At 38.3% G+C, this 20,509-nt stretch overlaps 1 protein-coding gene across 1 annotated transcript in view; it reads right to left on the bottom strand.

Annotated features, from left to right (window-relative positions):
• Positions 1 to 230: 230 nt before the first annotated feature.
• The window catches only part of tmtc2b (transmembrane O-mannosyltransferase targeting cadherins 2b), an 82,986-nt gene continuing 62,707 nt past the window's right edge, over positions 231 to 20,509 (bottom strand). The window contains exons 8-12 of the mRNA XM_030732156.1: positions 18,833 to 18,954; positions 14,374 to 14,455; positions 11,751 to 11,865; positions 7,712 to 7,775; positions 231 to 2,866 (exon numbers count right to left, since the gene is read on the bottom strand). Of these exons, the coding sequence (XP_030588016.1) occupies positions 2,687 to 2,866; positions 7,712 to 7,775; positions 11,751 to 11,865; positions 14,374 to 14,455; positions 18,833 to 18,954 (563 nt within the window). The 3' untranslated portion in view covers positions 231 to 2,686. The remainder of the gene's footprint in view (positions 2,867 to 7,711; positions 7,776 to 11,750; positions 11,866 to 14,373; positions 14,456 to 18,832; positions 18,955 to 20,509) is intronic.

Genomic DNA, 20,509 nt, shown 5'->3' with positions numbered 1-20,509 from the left:
GGGGGCAATTTTATATATCCTGTAAAACCTGCTCCACACCATGGAAGATCACCCCATTAAATCTTAATAGAAAGGAAATATGATGTACTGTAGAACTTCAGCTGTTGCTACTAAGTGTGATTAAGCTTTGTGTTTTTTGAATTTGAATTTGAATCCAAAAAAAATTTAACATGTGATCTACATCATCAGCAATAACAGCTGCACAGGAACCGGTCAAAGCAGAACACCATAAATTTATTGTGGAGAAAAACAAACAAACAAAAAAAAACACAAACAAAACAAACGAAAACAACACCAGGAAGAAAAGTCTACTCTGCCACATTTTACATTTTATATTACAAAAAAAGAGAGGAAAAAAAAAGGGGGGCTACAAAGCTTGATAATTTATACAAATACAACAACTTTCAAAAATAAATTTTAATTTAGTAAACGCTCCGTGAACAATTTTCTGCAATAGCCCACCACTTGAGATCCCTGAGCAGAGACACAGAGTGAAACACTTTTTTTTTTTTTTTTTTGAACACCTTCACAAAACAAGCTGTCAGTGTTTCTTCATTAACACTATATATATATATACATGTGATAATAGCACAATATGTCTGGGGTGTGTGATATATGGGGTTGGGAATGAATGTGAACAGACTCTTACTTGACATTTCACTATCACCATCATAGTTAAAAACAGAACGACATTATTATAGCACTATGACTGCAACAAGTGACGTACACTCAAAAACTTTACCTTCCATTGTAGATGCTGCTCTGTATTTACCTATGATGGGCCACGCAACTGGATATTTTACTCCATAATGACCACCGAAGTACACATAATAACCTTATTTTCCCTTCTACCTCATTTCCTTCATTTTACATATAAAAACACAGTACCAGCTGGTTCTGTTGCTAGTCAACACAGAGCAATAACTTAAAATGAAATAAACCAAGGACACAGCTGTAAAGTTTGTGGCCAATAACAAACAAATTATTACAAATATGGTGCATGCTGTTATTTCTGGGAAGGTGTGTTTCACTTGCTGACAATAAACAAAATAAACAAATTACACAGAATATGTACAAATGAGACTGACAGACTGAAACTGGCAATGTGAGAAATACTGTATTGTAATAAGCCAAACTTGCTCAGTAACGCAGAGTCAACTTTGCATCTGGCTACTTTTTTGCTGCATGATTTTCTGTATACTATACACAATGTAGGTATATATTAGAATTAATTTATACAAACACACTGAAATTACTTATATCAACATAAAGGCATTAAAGTATTTCCCTCAAACGCACCATGACTGTGCATTGCTCTGTGGTTAAAAGGTGTGCATCAGCATAGTTTTTTGTATTTGGTTAGAAGAACTCCTTCATCTGCTTCAGGTCCTTACACACTCTCATATAAAAGCTTCGGGCATGTAGGAAGGTGGTGTACCTGAATCTACAGTACCTGCCTATTTTTTTTTTTAATTTTCTGTTACTTCCACGGGAAGGTAGCTTAATATTTCTATTTATAGCTTCTTAACTGCCATGGTGACTTCTTAACCAATGCAGAGAAGATCTGTACTGATAAAAACAACACGTGCTACACTCATGAAAAAAGATATTAAACCTTTGAAGTCATTACAATGCAAATTTTCCTTCACTTTTTTGAGTTTACCTGCCAAAACATGCTGCGTTTTGCAAAGCTGGACCTCTGCAGAAGCTACTGTTGCGCTGCAATGGCTAACAAATTAAATTCCCTTTTTCAAGTTAGCGCCAAATATCAGGACAAGTGCTACAAATGTCTGCAATAATAGTGCTCATCTATAAATCTTCAGTATGAAGTGTGTATAATCTAATGAACAAATCAAAGTGACTCATTGAGATTGTGAATCAGTACCCAAGCTGGAGATTTTAAGCATATAAGCTTAACTTAATTATTCCTGCTATTTTGAATGTTGTTAATTCTTCATATAACCTTATTTTCCTCATTATCAAAGTGGAGCATCTGGCGAAACCAAGAACTCTAATGCAATGTGATGGAAACCACCCCCCACCCCTCTCCCCAAGTGCAGCATTATAAGATTCTTTATTCTCTATTAGTTTGCCCAATTTGACAATTCTTTTAAAGACACTTTTGAACAGAATTTGCTTGTTTTAGGTAAGTATGATTGAAGTCTGAAGAAGGGCATTGCAGCCCGAAAACGTTACTTTCTGAAATACCGATGGATTAAAATATTTCCAGGAGCTTGTTGGTGTGCAGACCTCCTCCTTTTTCACTGAGTTCTGTTCGGATCCAGCACCCAGTTTAATTTTTGTGGATGTGCGTGTTTCTCTCTTATTAAGTATGATTGATCAGAAATGTTAAAGGATGTACCTGGTCTTACTTCAAGTGCTCTTGTTATAAAAGAAAGGAAAAAAAAAAAAGTATTCTGTGAAAACTTTAATTTTGAAGAAAGTACAAATACCTAGTGCCTGCCAAAGTGTGAGCAATGATTCCAAGGAAAGTTGCTGGCCTGAGGTGTATGCAGAGCTCAGGAGTCATTAGAAAGGCTATGTGGCACAGTCATGGCCTCTCTGAGCAAACATCCTCCCTGAGTCTCTTCCATCTTTCTTGGACGAGAAGAGTGAATGAGGAGTGTGTAGGCTGTCCTTTCCCCGGGTCTGGTGTGCAGATGGCGGGTAGGCGGGCCTCTTGAGCTCAGGGGCTTGTGGTCCTCAGGCCCTGTTTCTCCATGATGTTCCACAGCTTACGCAAATTGGACTGGGTGATGGCATCATCTGGTTTTAGTTGAAGTGCTCGGAGGTAATTGGCTTCAGCTTCTTGCAGCTTCCCATTGAGGTGGAGGATTGCCCCGAGATTCATCAAGGCTGCGGGGTACTGAAATTAAAAAAAAAAAAAAAAAGGTAAGATCAATTTGATTCAAAGATTAAGCTTAAAAGATGCACTCAGAATTACATTCAGGAATAACAATGCAACAGTTTATAAACTGTTATTGAGCAGCACAGTTGTATAAACACAGCTGCCTGGGACAAAGCAAGATGGAGTTACTGTAACATACACATAGGAACAGTTATGGTCTGTTTTGACTAGAGACATGTCTTAATAAAAAATTCAAATTTTAGCATGTCAGTGGGCTGAAAAATAATGCACATGAAGTCCATCTATTCACACTTCTTGTACATAATTTAATGGGAAATGGAAATTGACCAAAAGTATTTTATATAATTGCACCAAAGTAACTTTCTGAAAGCTCCTCTAACAAAAGCAAGAGAAAATGCTAGAGGTGATGACTGAACAAAGCTGGTATTTTATCCTTTAAATAAAGCAGTCACTGTAGCAGAACCTTTTCTCATCACATGATACTATATATCAGACCATAACACATTATTGGTTCCTGTTTGTCAGATCGCCCAGAACCTGTTTGGAGTTTGGTAACCATGATGCTTTGCGTGCCTCTGTGTCTCGTCTGTGGCCATAGATGTCAGAGGGAGCAACCGCGACTTTGAAGTGGGTCGAGATGAATATACTGTTTATTCCTGTTGGTGCCAAGGGGCGAAATCATCATCAGTGCAACGAGTGAGTCATGAGGACCTAACTACAGGAAATGTGTCTGGTGTGCAATCATGTCAAAGCCATGGTGTATCCAGGTCTAGGGAAGGGCCACATCTGATCACTATTTTAGGCTGAAATGTGGAAAAGATGTCTAATCATGTAGTGAAGCTACTGCTTTGGACTATTGTAGTTTTTCTATAATTGCAGTTCCTAGTATACAAAATGTTAAAACAGCCTCTGTGAAATGACAGCCATGCAGTGTTTGTAACTTTTTGCTGTAATTATCATCCCATACATCATTGTCACTTAAAATGTTGATTATGACATTGTTTTGACATTTTTTTATTATTATTTATATTATTTTATTTTTTTGTTGCCTGTTAACTAATCAAAAGTAATTCTCAAAGAAACACTTATTGAAAGAGAGAACGTTTACATTGAAGAGTGTTTTCTATATGAGAAATCTATACTAGAGAAAAAACAGAACAGGTAAAAATGTGATTCACTACAATCTATATTTGCGATAAACATACACACGAAATCAACATATAAGTAACTTTGAAATGTAAACTATGTTTGTCTTTCACAGTGTCAAGCAACCCTAGATTAAAAACTGAACAGTATCCATACATATTCCCCACCTCGAGGAACTATGTGAATCGTCCCGTTTTGCAGGGCTGTTCACTTACAAAACATTTCACTGTTTTTCCAGTGCTTTGGTAGGATGAGTTATGCTTCATGGATGATTCCCATTTTAATGGGAATAATGTGTCCCATAGTGCTGCTGTTCTCTTTAACAGAATTAAAATGGTTTCATAAAAAACTCCAACTATAGTATAATCCCACTATCCCCCATTTTTTCCCCCTAAACACATAAAATGTAAAACATGCCCGGCCCAAAGTAAGGACTGGCATGACCAGCGCCTCTACTGTTCCTCCTGGCAAAACCAAATTTTCTCTCCTAGGAGCCAGGATTCTTGAATTTAATGGCTGAGGTAATTCTGAGGCTGGTTATGCTCTAAATCCCCTTCTGTTTGACCCCATCAGTGTGGGGGTCAAACCATAAAATAACATTTGGGTGTCAATTTGCAAATTAGGGTATTTTACTAGTCAGAAAATTGTAAGGCAAAGTATTTTTCTTATAGAGATGGATAGTTGAAAGTCACAGTGAAAGGACCACACATAAATAATACATCCACTTTTTATTGAGAACAAGTAGATATATACTGGCACATTAGCTTTAATGTAATTTTGTGAAGCTTGTGAGGAATATCGTCTGTTAACAAAAAAACACGTTTTCATTGCCTTGGTCTCTTTCTAATACATGAGTGAGTTCACAGTGTAAGACAACTCATAAAAAGTCTTTGTAATCGCTGAGTGAGAGAATAACAATACATTTTCTCTTTAGAGATGACTTGGATTGTAGGAGAAGCAAGTGGGCAGCAAGCCTTTAACAGGATTCCAAAAACAAACTGTCCAGGGCTTGGACAGATGAGATGGTGGAGAATACATGTAAATGTTTTTCAGAAAGCTAACAAAGCTTGTATTCACACTTTTTACCACTCCCCGGGACACATACTGATGAGTGCTGTAACATATGAAACAATGAGCAGTGACTCCTGGGTAGAAAATCCACTGAGTCCTGGTTTTCTTCTTAGTACAGCTGCAGCATAGGTTCAAAGATTGCTCTTTTCACCCATGCAGAACTTTTCTTTCTGAATTTTGTTTCCCTCCTAAAGTCTACCCTGCAGACGCAAATCTAAATTCTACTAAAAGTCTTTCCTTCTCCCCCTACTTCATATATCTAAGCCATTGTGATTTATATCCCTGTTTCAGTATTCTTCCTAGCTCTTGCAACACACTGCAGAACACTGCCTTGTCAAAAGCTTTTCTTTTTTTCTCATTTCCTGCTGCTCTGCAACCCCTCTGCCTCCCCACCCTTGCTGAAATTGGCATGTAGGAGCAGAGGCATGTCCAGATGCAGAGTATATTAGCCTAGACTGTAAAGCAACATATGCTATAGAGGTTGTGAATGCTCCGTGTAAAGCCAGGTGGTGAATGACCTGGCTGTAATGACTTTAAACAGGCATTTAAGCAAAGAATATCCGTATAAAATTGGAAACTTTGAAAGGGCAGATGTCATAGGTTATGGAGAGCAACTGATGCTAAGCAAGCATCCAACAGGATTTAGTTTGTCTAGATAGAGGGAATTGTAGGCCTGAAGGACTAAATCCTTTGAATGGAGGGAACTGTCCTCTCTCACTCAAAGCAAGCAGACACATGTGCCCAATATAAAACTCCAGGGCCTTTGGAGAGTGAAGAGCCGCGGTAAAGCATGAAATGACAAATGAAGATGGACAGCGTACATGGCTTAAGTCAAATCACATCGGAAAGAACAAAGGATAAAGGTAAAGAAGATGGATGAAGATGCTAAATTATAATTATGCCTCAGCTGTAAGGCAACATAAATAACAAAAGGTACTGAAACAAAATGGACCAAATACGGGCAAAACACTCTCTGTGTTTGGATGTGGACATCAAATAATACAAGAACTGTGCAGAACACAAACATCCCAAGACAGTAATTTATAGAAGAACTGTTCAACAGTGACACAACAATGAGGTTTTCTTCAAAACACCCTCAAAACTGTTTGAAGCCAACTTGTTAAATCTAAACTGTCTGTAGCTGTGCATGTGGGAATCCCTAATGGATTAATTACAAGAACCTGATATGAGACTGAGGTAATACGAGGTTTTTTTTTCTGTTCAAAATTATTAAATCACAAAAAAAGAAGTGTTTGGATGAGATATCAATAGAGTTTGTACTCCTGAAACATTACCACGATTAAACCATTCAGAACCCAATTATGATATAAACACACGCACGCTTTTGCAAATGTGGATTTCTCATCTATACGCACTCAAATTATCCTGTCTCATTAAAAATTGCAATAAACCACTTAATATTAAAATGTATAATTACATACCTGAGAAACAGATTATTTTTACTTTATTAATTTTACAAGAATAGTTAGTGCTAGAAAAGACATTGTGTATTTTATACACTTGTTTTTTTTTTACATTTTATTTTGGTATCAATTCCTGAAATGACTCAATACTGTAGTATATTCTGTGTATACAATCAATAGGATTAATTAAAAACTATAATAATAATAAAAATCTATATATGAATTATTATTAAAAGGATATTATTTCCCTTTGTTGTCATTTAGATCAAACAAGATCATTAATAGATTAAATGTGCCTCACATCTCCTCCTTGCTCCACAGTTTGCTTTACCTCACTCTATAGTAGACAATGTGGAACATGATGAATGGCTTGTAAAAATCTAATCAATTAAGTTTGTGCATTTTGGGTGGAGTCATTTGACAGTAATCATGTAGACATCCAAAAAAAAGTTAGTTGGAACGATCAGGGATCTGAGCAGTTCAACTCTTTGGATTTCTTTGTGTATGCATTTGAACTACAACAGGAAAAAATCCTTTTTTTTTTTTTAAATTTTCCATCTGAGTGTAATTAGATGTTAAAAAGTGAAAGCAAAAGGTGCTTGGTACTGAGAGTAACACATGGCATTAGAGCTCAACTTTAAGGCTTCCTCTGGTATACTCAAGTTTTATTTACCCCATTTCTCATTATTTGTTTGCATTATACGAGGGTTTATGTGCTCCTAAACCAAAACTTTGCTTTGTCTGTATATCATTGTCCAGAAATAGTTGATCATTAATCCCAAACTGATTTCTTTTAATCAAGACACAGGAACAAACAGGGTGACCACATGCCAAACATACTTTGCTCCTTCTCTGACCCTCACTTAAACAACTTGACCTTTCCTGTCAGAGCTCTCAAAGACTGGATCCCATTCATTTTCAAGATGTCATAGTCTCCGGACTCAGTGTTATTATCATTATTCTTTTCAGTCTGCTTACCCCAGCTTCTCCTTTGAAGTTGGTGATGGATGCTGCACAAGAAAATCTCTGGGTTTAGTAAAAACCTAGCATTCATCTGTCTGAGATCCATTGACAATGCAGACCGTTGTGCAAAAGCAGATCAGAGAGTAATAAAACTGGAAAGCCACCCAGACTGTGATTGCACAGTGTCCATCAGAGTAAATAGTAACTGGGAAGATTAGCTAGTTGTGGTTTTACTCACATTGGGTCTCAGGCTTGCTGCTTGTCCGTAATACTTCTCCGCTGCCTCATTTAGGCTGGCTTGTCTGCAAAAGGAAAACAGAGAGGCGGTCATTACTCATTTTTATTGCTCCTGGCTTCGGATGAGGCCTTGAACCCCTTGTGTTTACTGGTGCTCAGGGGTCAGTGTGAAAATAACGGGGAGGAACAGCATGAGAGATGAGAAAAGCCAATCCAATCGCCTGTAGGTTTCTTCTTCGATAGCATCTTTCACTCGATAACATCTGCGCTGAGCAGTGCACAGCAAGCACTTTCTGTTCTGACTGAACCTTGAGGTCAGGACATTTAGGTTATTACATACCAAGAAACCAAGGCTCATCTGGAATATTCACTGTACATATCTGTGTACATTTAGTCTGGAAAAATGTGGATTGCCACACTTGACAGATATTGAGACAGTTAAATTGTGAAAAAACACCATGAAAACACAAACTTAATCACACCATCAATAAAACCCCAAAAAACAAAACAGGACAGCAGAGAGTACAGATCAAATCTCCCAAAACATGCTGTGTATGCCACATTGTGACAAAAAGGAATTTTGGGCAGATGGCTTGTCGGCATGAGTCCCAGGAACCAGAACCACACTGTTCCCGAGGACAGAAAAGCTACAGTTACAATGTGGCTGTGCTGCATTATGTTCCTTCATAACCCACTGTTCTGCCTACTGTACTATTATTCATAAACCAGTGGCTCCTCAGTCACAAAACACTTCCTGTTATTCATTCTCTGGTATATCAGAAATCACCTTTATGATCCACATCTTCAGGCTGTGGACTTATGGTAGCAATTGCCTAATTAAAAACAATTTAACTTTGACAAAGTCAAGGGCAGAGTCAACAACGGCCGGCTGTGGAGCCCCTTAAGTTGTAATGATCAAAGCTAGTGAGGCTTTTGGAACCGTGCTTTCATTTAGGCTGTCGTACTATATTATGAGATCATCATCTGTGAGGTTCCAGAGAAAAAGGCTAAACAACCTGTGTACACACATGGCACGTTTTGTAAAATCTTAATCCTTTAATTTTAACAGATGGAGGAGCAAATTTATAATTCTAAATTAGAAAAAAAAAAATGTCAATACATATGTTAAAGAAACAAAAACTGTAGAACGTGGGGACTAATTTTTAATTTTTCCTGTTTGTTTTAAAAAGAGCAGAAAGAGAGACTTTTGAATTCAACAACAGCTGAATACAAACAATAACACAAGGAGCTGATATTTAAAACTAATTACTGCAAAAAGCAAAAACTCCAGAAATATACATGCCATTTTAACCAAGAGTTTACAGAAAAAACAGTGCAGCCATGCTTGTAGCTTTGAGAGGCTATACTTAGCCACAGTGGTGGTTCTAGCTAAATGCTAACATTCTAACACCCATTGCAATTGCAGTGAGTGTTTACATGTAGAAAAAAGTCAATAGCGGTTCATGTATGAAACTTTATTCTAGTTGTAGAGATATTTCAGTCTATGACCACAGTGGCTCGACTGAGTGATACTGCCAAAGTGTTGCAATTTGATCTTAAAGAAGTTATACATTTTGTTTGCTTACATATTCAGATATACAAAAGAATAAGCTAGGGCTCGGTTTCTCCCTTTTTTTTTTGCTTCAGAAAGAAGCATTTTACATTCCAGCAGGGATCTAAATACCAACTTGAGTTGCTGAATTTGTCCTGAGATTATAAATGTGGCTTTCACATCCAACCACAAGCATATGTTTGTTTGCCAGCATAATATTTAGAGAGCAGAACCTTCTCAGAAGAAAAATGCACAAATCTAATTCCATAATATCATTATCACATTTATAAACACATTAAGAGAGGACAACTGGAAAGCTGCCACACTGTAACCAGCAGAGCAACAGAACCTCCTCGAGCTGTCTGACTGCGGGTTGTGAGAGAGCGCTGAAGACAATGAACTATTTAAACGACTGGTGGAAAAGCCAGTGTAAGACCATACCAGCACAGGAACTAAGACAAATACTGGTGAAAAAATAAGGCATTGATTAAAAAAAAAACTTGAGGAAGGAACCAGTCTTGACCATATTTAAAATCATCTGAGAAACTAGTGATCTTAATGCCTTGTTGACTATTGACAAGCACAGGTCATCTCATAACTAATGAACAATATATAAGCGCAGCAATTTGTGTATACACTCAGTATCATTTCAGGCAATAGCAACCAGTGTTTCAGATCTTTATGCAACAGTCCATGTGTTATCACAAAGTGAACACAGCATGGTCAGCGATCAGAGTTCACAGAACTCAGTACCGAGTGTGTCCACCGTTGGCGTAATGCATCTGCGGTGCATAGATATCACCAGATTTGCCAATGTGGGATATTGTCCCATTCCTCCTGGAGTGCACGAGCATGTTAAGGGATAGGTCATTTTAACCTTTTGGGTTTGTGTGTTTAGGTTTTTGTTGAGTAGATGTGTAGTACACCCTGATCAAGCCATGACTTACTGCCAGTTTCTTTTTATTGCCACTCAAATAAGTTTATATCTGTTATATCACCATGTATACATACCAAAAATGTAGAAATTGGCATGCTAAATATTATGACATGACAGCAATATACTAAGTAATCTTTCAGATGTGGTCTATGATATTATTACCAAGGACAGATGGCTTAGTTGGGAATCTACGAGGTAAACTATGAGTGGATGAGTGCATGTGCTTGTGTGTTTTATAATGTTTGCTTTTCCCAGGGCTGCCTTTGGAAATCTAGAGATTCTACTTTACTCTACAACTTCACAGTGTAATTTTTCACTTTCAGTAGCATCTGACATGCTCATGGGAAGTACAAGCATGTACCTCTTGGCCTTACTATTGCCCAACTTTCCTGTCCTACATTCACAGTGAAAAAATAAAAGAACTCTTAAAATGAGGCACATGAAAATTATTAGTTTGAAAGCAAAATAGTCAAAAACCAAAATCCCAAAGGGGCAATAAACGACATTTGCAATTTTGAGAGCTTCTGCTCCCCCTTTTAATATCTTCCCCTCTCCTGTGCAGATTCACTTGTGTCCCCACCAACCGATGGGCTTTCCACATCTACTTCCAAGACAAACACATAAAGAACATGAGCTGTGGAGGGAGTGAGACCCCATGCCAAGCAGGCGGAGATGAGTTCAACCCAAGCGCTGCTTGACGCTCTCTTAGCTGCCAGGAGTCTGGACCCTGGAAGAGGCTCTCTATGCTGAAAACTGTTGGTGGTGAAGATCCTACACAATCAGAAGAGGTATGCTGAACGAAGCTGAGTGGGAGTGCACTGATGGGCTCTTAGGCAAAAGCACAGTAACTTTACAGATCTCTGGCGAGTCAAGAGAAGCATTTGTCTTAGAGATATGGCTCTCTTTTCAGATGGCAGTTGTAGTTTTGACAAATATGCACAGAGTTACCCATGATGACTAATTAAACAAGGAAATCTCTACACTGGGTAATATAAAGTTGGAGGTTTAGTCAGTGAGAGGGGAAGCATTCAGTAAGTTGGCACATAGCTGTATTTATACAATCCCACACATGGCTCCCATTCACAAGCACCAGTTTTGTGGGCTTTCCTGCTTAGGTTCAACAGCTGAACTTTGCACTAATTTGGAAGCGTGCTTTGAAGTGTGAGCACAGGCCAGTGGTGGAAGACTGAGACAGAGTGGTATATGTAGTTTGAGAGACAGCATTCTGAGATATATAGCTGCACCACGCACTAAGATAAACCAGCAATTCTAGGGCTGGCACTGCAGCAAGGGAAGAGGATTACAAAGTACAGCCAAGTAAATCACAGAGGCTAAGGAATAGTGTAAGCCCCTGGATAAAACGTGCAGACAGCAAACCTCCCTCTCTCATACACAGCCTTCTTTCTACTCAGCCATAGAAAACTGTGGCCCACCCATCTCATCTAGACAGAATAAAATACATGCAGTGTCTTTGTGCATACTCTTGGACTGAGGAAATCATCAAACATGACAAAAAAGAAAAAAAAAATAACACTCCAATCAAACACTTACCTGAGCATGTGGGCTGCATTGAAGACCACATCAAATTCCCCACTGTCAAGGCGTGCAGCTGTCTTTGCCATCTCTGCTGCTTCAAGCAGACGCGACTCTTCCAACAAAAACTGACCTGGCAGGGCAGGAGAGAACAGTACCACTATTAAAACACTATGGGATCCCCACAGGGGCACAGAGGGATACGCAGTCTAGTAGTGTTGCTTTTGGCCTAGGTAGAGCGAGAGCTCCTGTGACAAAAAGGATGAAGCACTAAATACAAGTGCAGCATACAGTGGATCTTTTCTTGGCTGTCTTTCAGACTCATTTGTTCAGATTATCAACATTGATAAATCTGTTCATTTAGGATGAAAATGTTTTCAGCAGGAGGTTTATGCCTTATTACGGGTGTGCCTGCCTTGCAGTTAACCTCTGTGGAGCAGCTTAATGAGAGGGGATTATAGAAACTTGACAAGGCCATGAAGTGTGGGGTGGACTCCTTGGTAAGAGTCAGGTTTAGAGAGGAATTAATACCCTGTTGATTTTGGTGAGCTCCATCACCGTACCACGATGCTAAACCACTAAGTGAACCCAAGCATAGTCATTTAATAACTGGATGAAACTGTAGCATCTTGTACAGGCCTAAAGTGAGAGCTATAATTAAAGTGAGTCTTTAGGCCACAACTGTGTGTTAAAACCTCCATGTCTGCAGTTTTGAAGCACTTATGATACATCAAAGTAAATCTGCCAGTGAAAAAGAGAGAGACAAATTTATCAACAAATAACATGGACTTTGAAAAACAACAATAAAAAAAAGTGCATTTATTTTTTAGCACTTTTCAAAATATAATTAAAAAGTAATTTATGTAATACATTAAAATAGATCACAATCAAAAATCAAAAGGAAAGTAAATGCATATAAAACAGAAACAAATAAAAAACACAGTATAATACAGTTAGAAGGGTCTGACCTGAGAAAGGCAAGCAGTCGTTTGGTTCATGAGGTCTTATAAAATCTACAATCTAGGCAGAACCAAGTCCAAGGCTTTAAAAGTAAGCAATAAAGTTTAAAATTAATTCTATGTATAACAGGCAGTCCATGTAGCATAGCAAGGATAGCAATAATGTGGTCTTGTCATTTTGGTTTTGTTAAAAGTCTGGCTGCTGAGTTTTTAATGAGCTGGAGGCAGGAGATGGACTTTTGGTGGAGACCCGAGTAGATCAAATTAAAACCCATTTCTTAACTAGGGAAAGCACAGCTGTACGATTCTGAAGTCATAACAAAACTGAGTCAAAGATCATGCCCAGATTGAGAGTGGACTTCCTATTTTTGGAGGACAGATTTCCTATAGTTTTTTTTTTTTTTTTTTTTTAAAGCAACAGTTCAGGTTTGGGGGGCTGAATAAAAGTACAGCAGGTCTGGAATCATTTAGCTTAAGTAGGTTTTGGGACATCAAACTCAACATTAGAGAGACATAAGCCATAAGATCTGAGTCTGTACTTGTGTTATTACCCTTGAGTATCATCTGCGTAACGCTCAAAATTAACACTGTATTACAAATTATCTTGCCTACTGTAAGCATATAGATGGAGAATAATGGGACCAAGAAATGATCCCTGGGGATCACCACATTAGATTTTCCTGTGACAATGAGGCTGGAAAAAAAAAATTAATAAAATAAAATACATAAATAAATCAGGATTTCTTCAGGGCTTCTCACATTTAAGAAAAGAGAGAATAGAAATTAATAACACATAAATTTAGCATTTTTAATTAATAAGTAGTTGGAGATGCAATTCTAAACCTATAGAGAAAATATCACCCAGTACTGCCATTCCCATGCACATACAAAACGTGCAAATTTTGCAATTAAAATAATTCATTTACCTTAATAAATAGCAGAGGAGATAGATGAATGCAATAACCAGCTGAAAATTATTCATTTTCTTATGTTGCTTACTTCTTTATTTTTATTACTTTTTTTGTTAAAATTCAAAAACCCAAAATTAGACATTATACTGCTAATGATGCTGACTGAAGCTCTACAAAAATTAAACTCAAAACTCAGCAGCTCTTGCAGCACAATTCATCCCATTTATAGGTGGATAATATATTCTAGAAGTCTGCCTTTCCTAATACAAAAAGAGAAAAAAAAAAACATATGATAACTAGAATTGATGCCTTTTCAGGGAAGCGATAATGAACAAGTAAACAACAAAGGAAAATTAAACTTTCACAAAAGAGGAAGAAAGTAATTAACTTGACAGTTTATTCAAACTCAAAGGTACTATGACAGAAATCCAATCTAGGAGGTAAGGCTGCAGATTAATGGCATGCTTGAGCCAGAAGAGGCAGATGCTAAAATTGTCACATTCCATACTTCCATCAAATCAGTGAACAATCTGAGGAAATCGACCTCTCTTCCTGTGACCCACGTACATATTGATATTATGGATATTTTAAAAAAAGAAATGGCTGAAAGGTCAGCCAAAACTGGTGTATGAACAACTTGCTAAGGTGCACAAGTTTCTGTCTTTGCACAAGTGCAGAATGTATGTGTGAAATTGCCAAATCAAATACTTGAAATGTAAGAAAAAATGTGGCATAAGTCAGACTGAAAGGAAAATATAAATCTGTGCTTACCGTAATGCATGTAGCAGTTGCCTTTTGTGGGATCGAGTTGGATGGCCTTCAGGAAGTACCTCTCTGCTTCTGTTTTCTGCCCCTGTGAGAGATGGATTAAACACAGTGTCATTATTGTTTCAACTGCTCCTCAAAGTACTCATTATAAAAACAACACACTCAACAGCCAAAATACCTTTGTGTATACCTAATGTCCCTCTCCCAACCACAGATGTACTTTAACAATAAATCTTAATAAATAGACACGAAACACACGGACCACTGTTGTTATTCTTTCAGGCTCATGTGTCGTCTCATAAAAGCAGACACTGTCATGGTTAGCACAGCAGGGTAGAAAGGGTAAAATCTCATTTATTAAACACATTATCTTGCAAATAAAACTTCCAGAGCATAGCTGCAGATTGCCAGTGTGTGTGGCCTGACCACTATTAAACAAGACAATAAGTGTTGCATGGGAATCAGGAAGTGCAGCAGGGTGGTGGAGAGAAGAGAAGAGGGAAGAGAAAACAAGGCTTTTAGCCTCAAGTACAGGTGTATGTGTATGTGTGTACAATGTTGTTCCAGAAAGAATCCATACCGGAGGGGAGTGAGCATAATATGATAAGAACACACACTGAAGCCCCGTGGACCGCAAAACCTTCCTCAGGCCCTTTAGACTGTGACATGTAACCAATCACAGCTCTAACAGAACCGAGCAGCTGGCCAATAGAAGTGCCAACTGGGACTTTGACACATCACTGCTCTCAGTTGGGCACCAGATGTCATCTGATCAACAATTAACCATGTGCACTCATCAATAAAAACCGATGCATTAATAATGCAACCATCAGTACACAATTTAGACAGGAGAGAGATAAAGCCTTTTCATGAATAATACATGCTTTTAAGTTGGAGTTGTGCCAGTCTAATAAACCAAAGCATTTACTGGATTATATAAAGACTGCAAAGCCAGTAAAAATACTAAGAATGAGTGTGACATTTACCAAAAACTTCAGTTTAGTCATACAGAAGAATGGGCTCAAATCTATTCAGCATAGAGTAGCACAGTATATCGTGTTAAGGACGGCATACTTAGTCGAGTGACTTCATTTTCAGTTAGCGGTAGATTCAACAAATACAGAAATTTCTAATGTAAATATCTGAGTGTGGTTTCCATTGATGCTGCCAAAAATCAAGCCTGTGCTAAGTATATGTTTAACAGAGCTGATTGTGTCCAAGATCCAGTCTGAAAAGCATCACTTCAGTGTATTTTTACACTCATATTCACAGATGTAGGAACGTATATATTTGACTGCCAGCTGCTTTTATAACAGAGGCCTACAGTTATTTTTTTAAAACCTCAACAGCTTAAGCTTTCACAGACTGAAATAAGTTGCAGTTGTAACTGGATGAAAGATTTGGATTGTGACACATTAAGAATATTAATAGAGACTATTCCCAGTATAACCTACAGTATATGTTGGTTAGGACCTCAAAAATGTCCACAGGTTATATTTTTCCATCAGAACGTCTCTGTCCTAAAAGCTATCATCAGCATACTAACATGTACACAATAACAACACTAACATGATGCTTCCTTTGCATATAATGCGATGTGGCAATGCGCCTTCCTTGTAAACTTAAAAAAGGATGGAAAATGCAAAAAATGGAAAAAAAAATCTAATCACATCTACTTATTATGCAAGGCAACTTATTGTGTAATATTCTTCCTTTTTGTCACACAATCACTGAGCTCATTTGTGCATGCGTCACACCTCAAATCTCCTGATAACATCAGACAAACTGCAGATGTAGCTCTGGCTCTGTGGGTGTTGAGGTGATTATGAATGAAACCTGCATTATATTAGTTGTGGAAATGACGAGTGAATGACTGAATCCAATATTGCAAACATTACAATCATATCTCTGACAAGCACTGTGTTCAGTGTGTGTGTGTGTGTGTGTGTGTGTGGGGGGGGGGGGGGGGGTCAGCAGGGGGGTGGGAAGGCAATACTTATCTCTGTGATTAACTCTCCCTTTTTTCCCTTGTTTGTCCTTCTCACCATCCACACCATCTCTTTGCTCTCTGCGCCTCAGCAGCCACAGAAAGGCTAGCTCCACCACCCACCCTCACCCTTCTCTGACCCTGCTGCTAAACCTTATTTTGCAGCCTCTCCCAGAGGGATCTGAACCTCAAAGTCCCTGACAGCATCTGAAGTGTCTTCATCACTCACAGTTGTTGCACAGGGAGGGCAGAGGTTGGGGATGACAGAAAGATGGTGGGCTGGTAAATTTCCTGCACTGCTTTTGATCATACTTAAATGCTGGGGTCAGTACTTATTAAATGACAGCCTGTGTTCATGGGTAAAACTTTTTCTGACACGTTTCAATAAAATGTTTCAGAAATGCCTTTAAAGAACAGAGTTATTGTAAGCCTATTGAAGTAACTTAGCTCCCTTCTTTGATAGCACTTTCATTTGCACTCAAGGGATCACAAGAGTTCAAGACCCCTAAGCCATCGATCATGGTCAGAGATCTACAGAGATTTATCCCTGCAGGTTTGAACTCTACTTTCCCCCCAAATCAATAACACTTTCCTAAATAAAATGAGTTTCTCCTCACAGCTCACTGACTTCTTTCCTCAATCAGCTTCACCAAGTCTTAATACTCTCCTCTAAAATACTGGGTTATTCCTTGAGACTGTCCTTGCTGATGGGACTTGGTTTCGTTTAATTTTTCAGAGGACTCATGTCAGCTTAATGAATGAGTTTTACCTGTGTTGCCTGCTGATCTGTTCTTTCAGCTGGCAACCAATCAGGGGACGTAATGGCAAATCAATCTAATATGGGGCTGGAACTTGTTTTAGTTTAGGCACAAAATGATTTACCACCGGTGAAGAAAGGACGTGCTAACAATACTGATCCACAATTGTACAGCACTTCAGCAATTCAGATTAAAGACAGTTTGTGGGTTTGCTGAAGACTGAAAAAATGTAGAAGCATTTGGCCTGTCCAAGCCCACAAACTATATAAAACACACACAAAAAAGACACATTCTTTTTTTAGGGGTATGTGCCAAACTATTTCCTGGCTGGGTTCAATAACTTTTGGCACATAAAAACCTCATAACACCACAAAGTGTGGTTTTTACACCTCAGTTTTTGTATGGATTAAACAGCCCAAAAATAATGTGTTAATTAGTGATCCTTAGAGCCAAGCTTTTCTTTCCAATTCCTGTGCTATGCTATGCTCACTAGCTACTGGCAGTTGCCAGTGCCATACTGATATAAAAATGACTTCAAGTTTATTTCCCAAGGTAGGGGTTTTATATGTGTTGACACAAAAAAAAGGCTAAAATTACTTCTAAAAATTCTGAAAAATGAGTTTGCCTGTTACATTCCTATACCTATCAGTGGGGATATTCACAAACTGATAATTTAGGAAAAACCATAAATTAAACAATTTGAAAAGAACTCTGTTTCCATAAGGGAAATGAAAAGGGACAGGGCCAGGAAGAGTGTAGCCTTTCTGTGGAAATCCAGATATCACCACTCCAGGCCTTTGAGCACATCCTTTCATTAGGGCCCAGACAGTGGAAGAAAGGAGTGTCTGCTGAATAGAAGGCCTCCACCCTTCTTTTGACCTTCTGTACAACCCTTCATCTGATTTGTTTATTTCTCTTCCGACAGTCCTTTTCAGCTCTGACTGCGTTTTTGCTCAGCTCTTTCCCGAGTACAAATATCTAGTTGCGATCTACAACGGATGACTGTATGACCCCGCCACACGACTAACTCTAACGCCCCTGAGATGCCTCTGCATAGACGACTTTTTCTTTGGTTCGTAAAACGCAGGAGAGCTGTCACTTTTAATCGCTGACCTGGAAGCTGCAGGGCAGTATTAGATTTGCTTCCCTACAGTGTTTACAGATTCTAGTGCTCTCTGGGCAGTATTGCAAACCTTGATTAAGAATGCAGCTTTCTAAGCTACTGTTTTAGTAGCTTCTAGCTCTAGTAACAAATTAAAGAGATGTGGAGGCATGACAAACTCGAGACGAAAAATTCCCTGAAGCATCTTACACAACACAATGTGGCCATCTCGTGTAATTGGAAAAATTTAGATTAGGCAAAGAAGAGAGTGATAAATGACTTCCAGAATCAAAAAGCTGATGTAAGATGAGACATGTGGAAGTCATCAAAGCAGATGCCTGGTAAATGCTCATTTTTATCAAAGTTTATGCCCCTAATTCTGTAAATAAGACACTCTATGAAACTTTAAGGAGAAGCTAAAATTACCTTGATGACATCAGTATTATGAAACAGGAAAAGTAGAAATGAATATGATTAAAACCAAACCCTAAATGTGTGAAGCCCCTTTAAATAATATAGTTGGTTGCAGGGTACTGCAGAACATTCGCTAGGACTTAATAGAGGAAATGTAATGAAAGGAAAGATAAGAGAAGATCACAATAAAAACAGTTTTACCGTCATTGCGAGAAGTTTCCCATAAGTGAGGTGTGCAGGAATGTGGTCTGGCTTGGCTCGCAGGGATTCTCGGTACCAGTATGCAGCCTCGGTCAGCTTATTCAGTCTCATGTAGGCCTCTCCTGTGAGGGGGCAAAGAAAGGGTCGATTGAGGGATCAAAGTGTTAGAGGTTAAGTCATCACTCTGTTTTCTTTTATTCTTTTGAGGATATTTTTATTACAGGGTAGCAGCGGGTCTACACTATAATCCAGTTTGGTACCAAACTCATCACAATCCTAATGATTTTCTTCTTCATCAGTTTCTCATACTTGAAACATACGAGGTGATAAAATGCTTTGGAAGATGCTGCAATTCTTATGCTTTGTTCAAACATGTCAAGCTCATACTGAAGAAATGATTAAAGCTCTTATTTTAGGGTTTTTCCAAAAGCAAACCCTCAAATTCTATTCAGCCAAGTGCTTGATTATTGACATTTATTTCAATATAGAAGAAATTCACCATGTGGCTTATAGAACAATAGGAGAATATTTCTCCTGTTGTACTCCTTCACTCTTCCTGATGTGCCAGACATCATCCGATACCTCCCCCACTGCCACATCGGACCCTCTGCCTGCTAACACCTGAAATAACAAAGCTATCCGGCAACGCTTGTGTTGTTGGAAAAAACTGACAACATAGGCTGGTAACACAACGCAGTTAAAATCAACATGTGATGCATATAGGGGGAGAGTGTGAATAAATCCCACTTGTTAAAATATGACTTGTAATACGGTTTATATTTCAATCCACACCAAGTCTTACGAACTGCCAAATGACTGGAAGGGTTGTTTAGATAAGAGCAGACTGAAATTTTAATTCAGTGGGGATTGGGATTAATCGCTTTGCTGAAAAGACAGTGATAAGCAACAGGTGACACATGCCTAACCTCAGCCTTTTAGTGTTATGAAAACACACCGCGTCTTATGAGTGATAACACTGCCTAATGACACCACTTTCACACACACATCTCTCACACGTAAAAGGAATTCAATTTAAATATTTACTGTAAAAAGAAGCACAAGGCTTAAGAACATGTATCATTGTTATCATAAAACATGTAAATATAATGTATATTCTACCATTATATCGTGCAGTGATTTACATATTTGCCCATGTGAAGCTACCCACTGTGACAACCCCTTGTGAATGAGGGAGCAGCCGAAAGTAGCTTCTGCTTACTCTTACTTACTTGCATGTTTCAGTGTTGGAAATCCATGCTACTGGAGCTGCATAATAAAAATGTTCTTCTCAGCTAACCATCTCCCATCAACTAGAGCTACACAGTGGATTAGCAAGCATTATACCAATCTTTCCTTTTCCATTCTGTCACAATGAAAAGCTTTGTATGAAAATTCCTACATTGGTTATGTCTTCTTGAGAGTGCTGCATGTTATTTTTAAGAATATTGAATTATTTAGCTTTGAGTTTAATGAATAATCAGTGTGTTTATATAGAGGATTATCTAAACTGCAGTGATTTATAGCAAATCCAAGGCGCTAAGCTGTTTAAAAATGCATCTATTGGTCTGTTTTGACATGACCTCTTCCTCTATTGATTGGTTTAAAAGCAGCCAAATTACTTGACTCCATTTCCTGGCAGTAGACCTCTGTACCTCTGAGATTAGCGCAAACATTAAC

Source organism: Archocentrus centrarchus, chromosome 6 (assembly GCF_007364275.1).
Source record: "Archocentrus centrarchus isolate MPI-CPG fArcCen1 chromosome 6, fArcCen1, whole genome shotgun sequence".
Lineage (NCBI taxonomy): Eukaryota > Metazoa > Chordata > Actinopteri > Cichliformes > Cichlidae > Archocentrus > Archocentrus centrarchus.
Note: the sequence above shows the minus strand (reverse complement) of the source record. Positions and strands in the feature narration are given on the sequence as shown.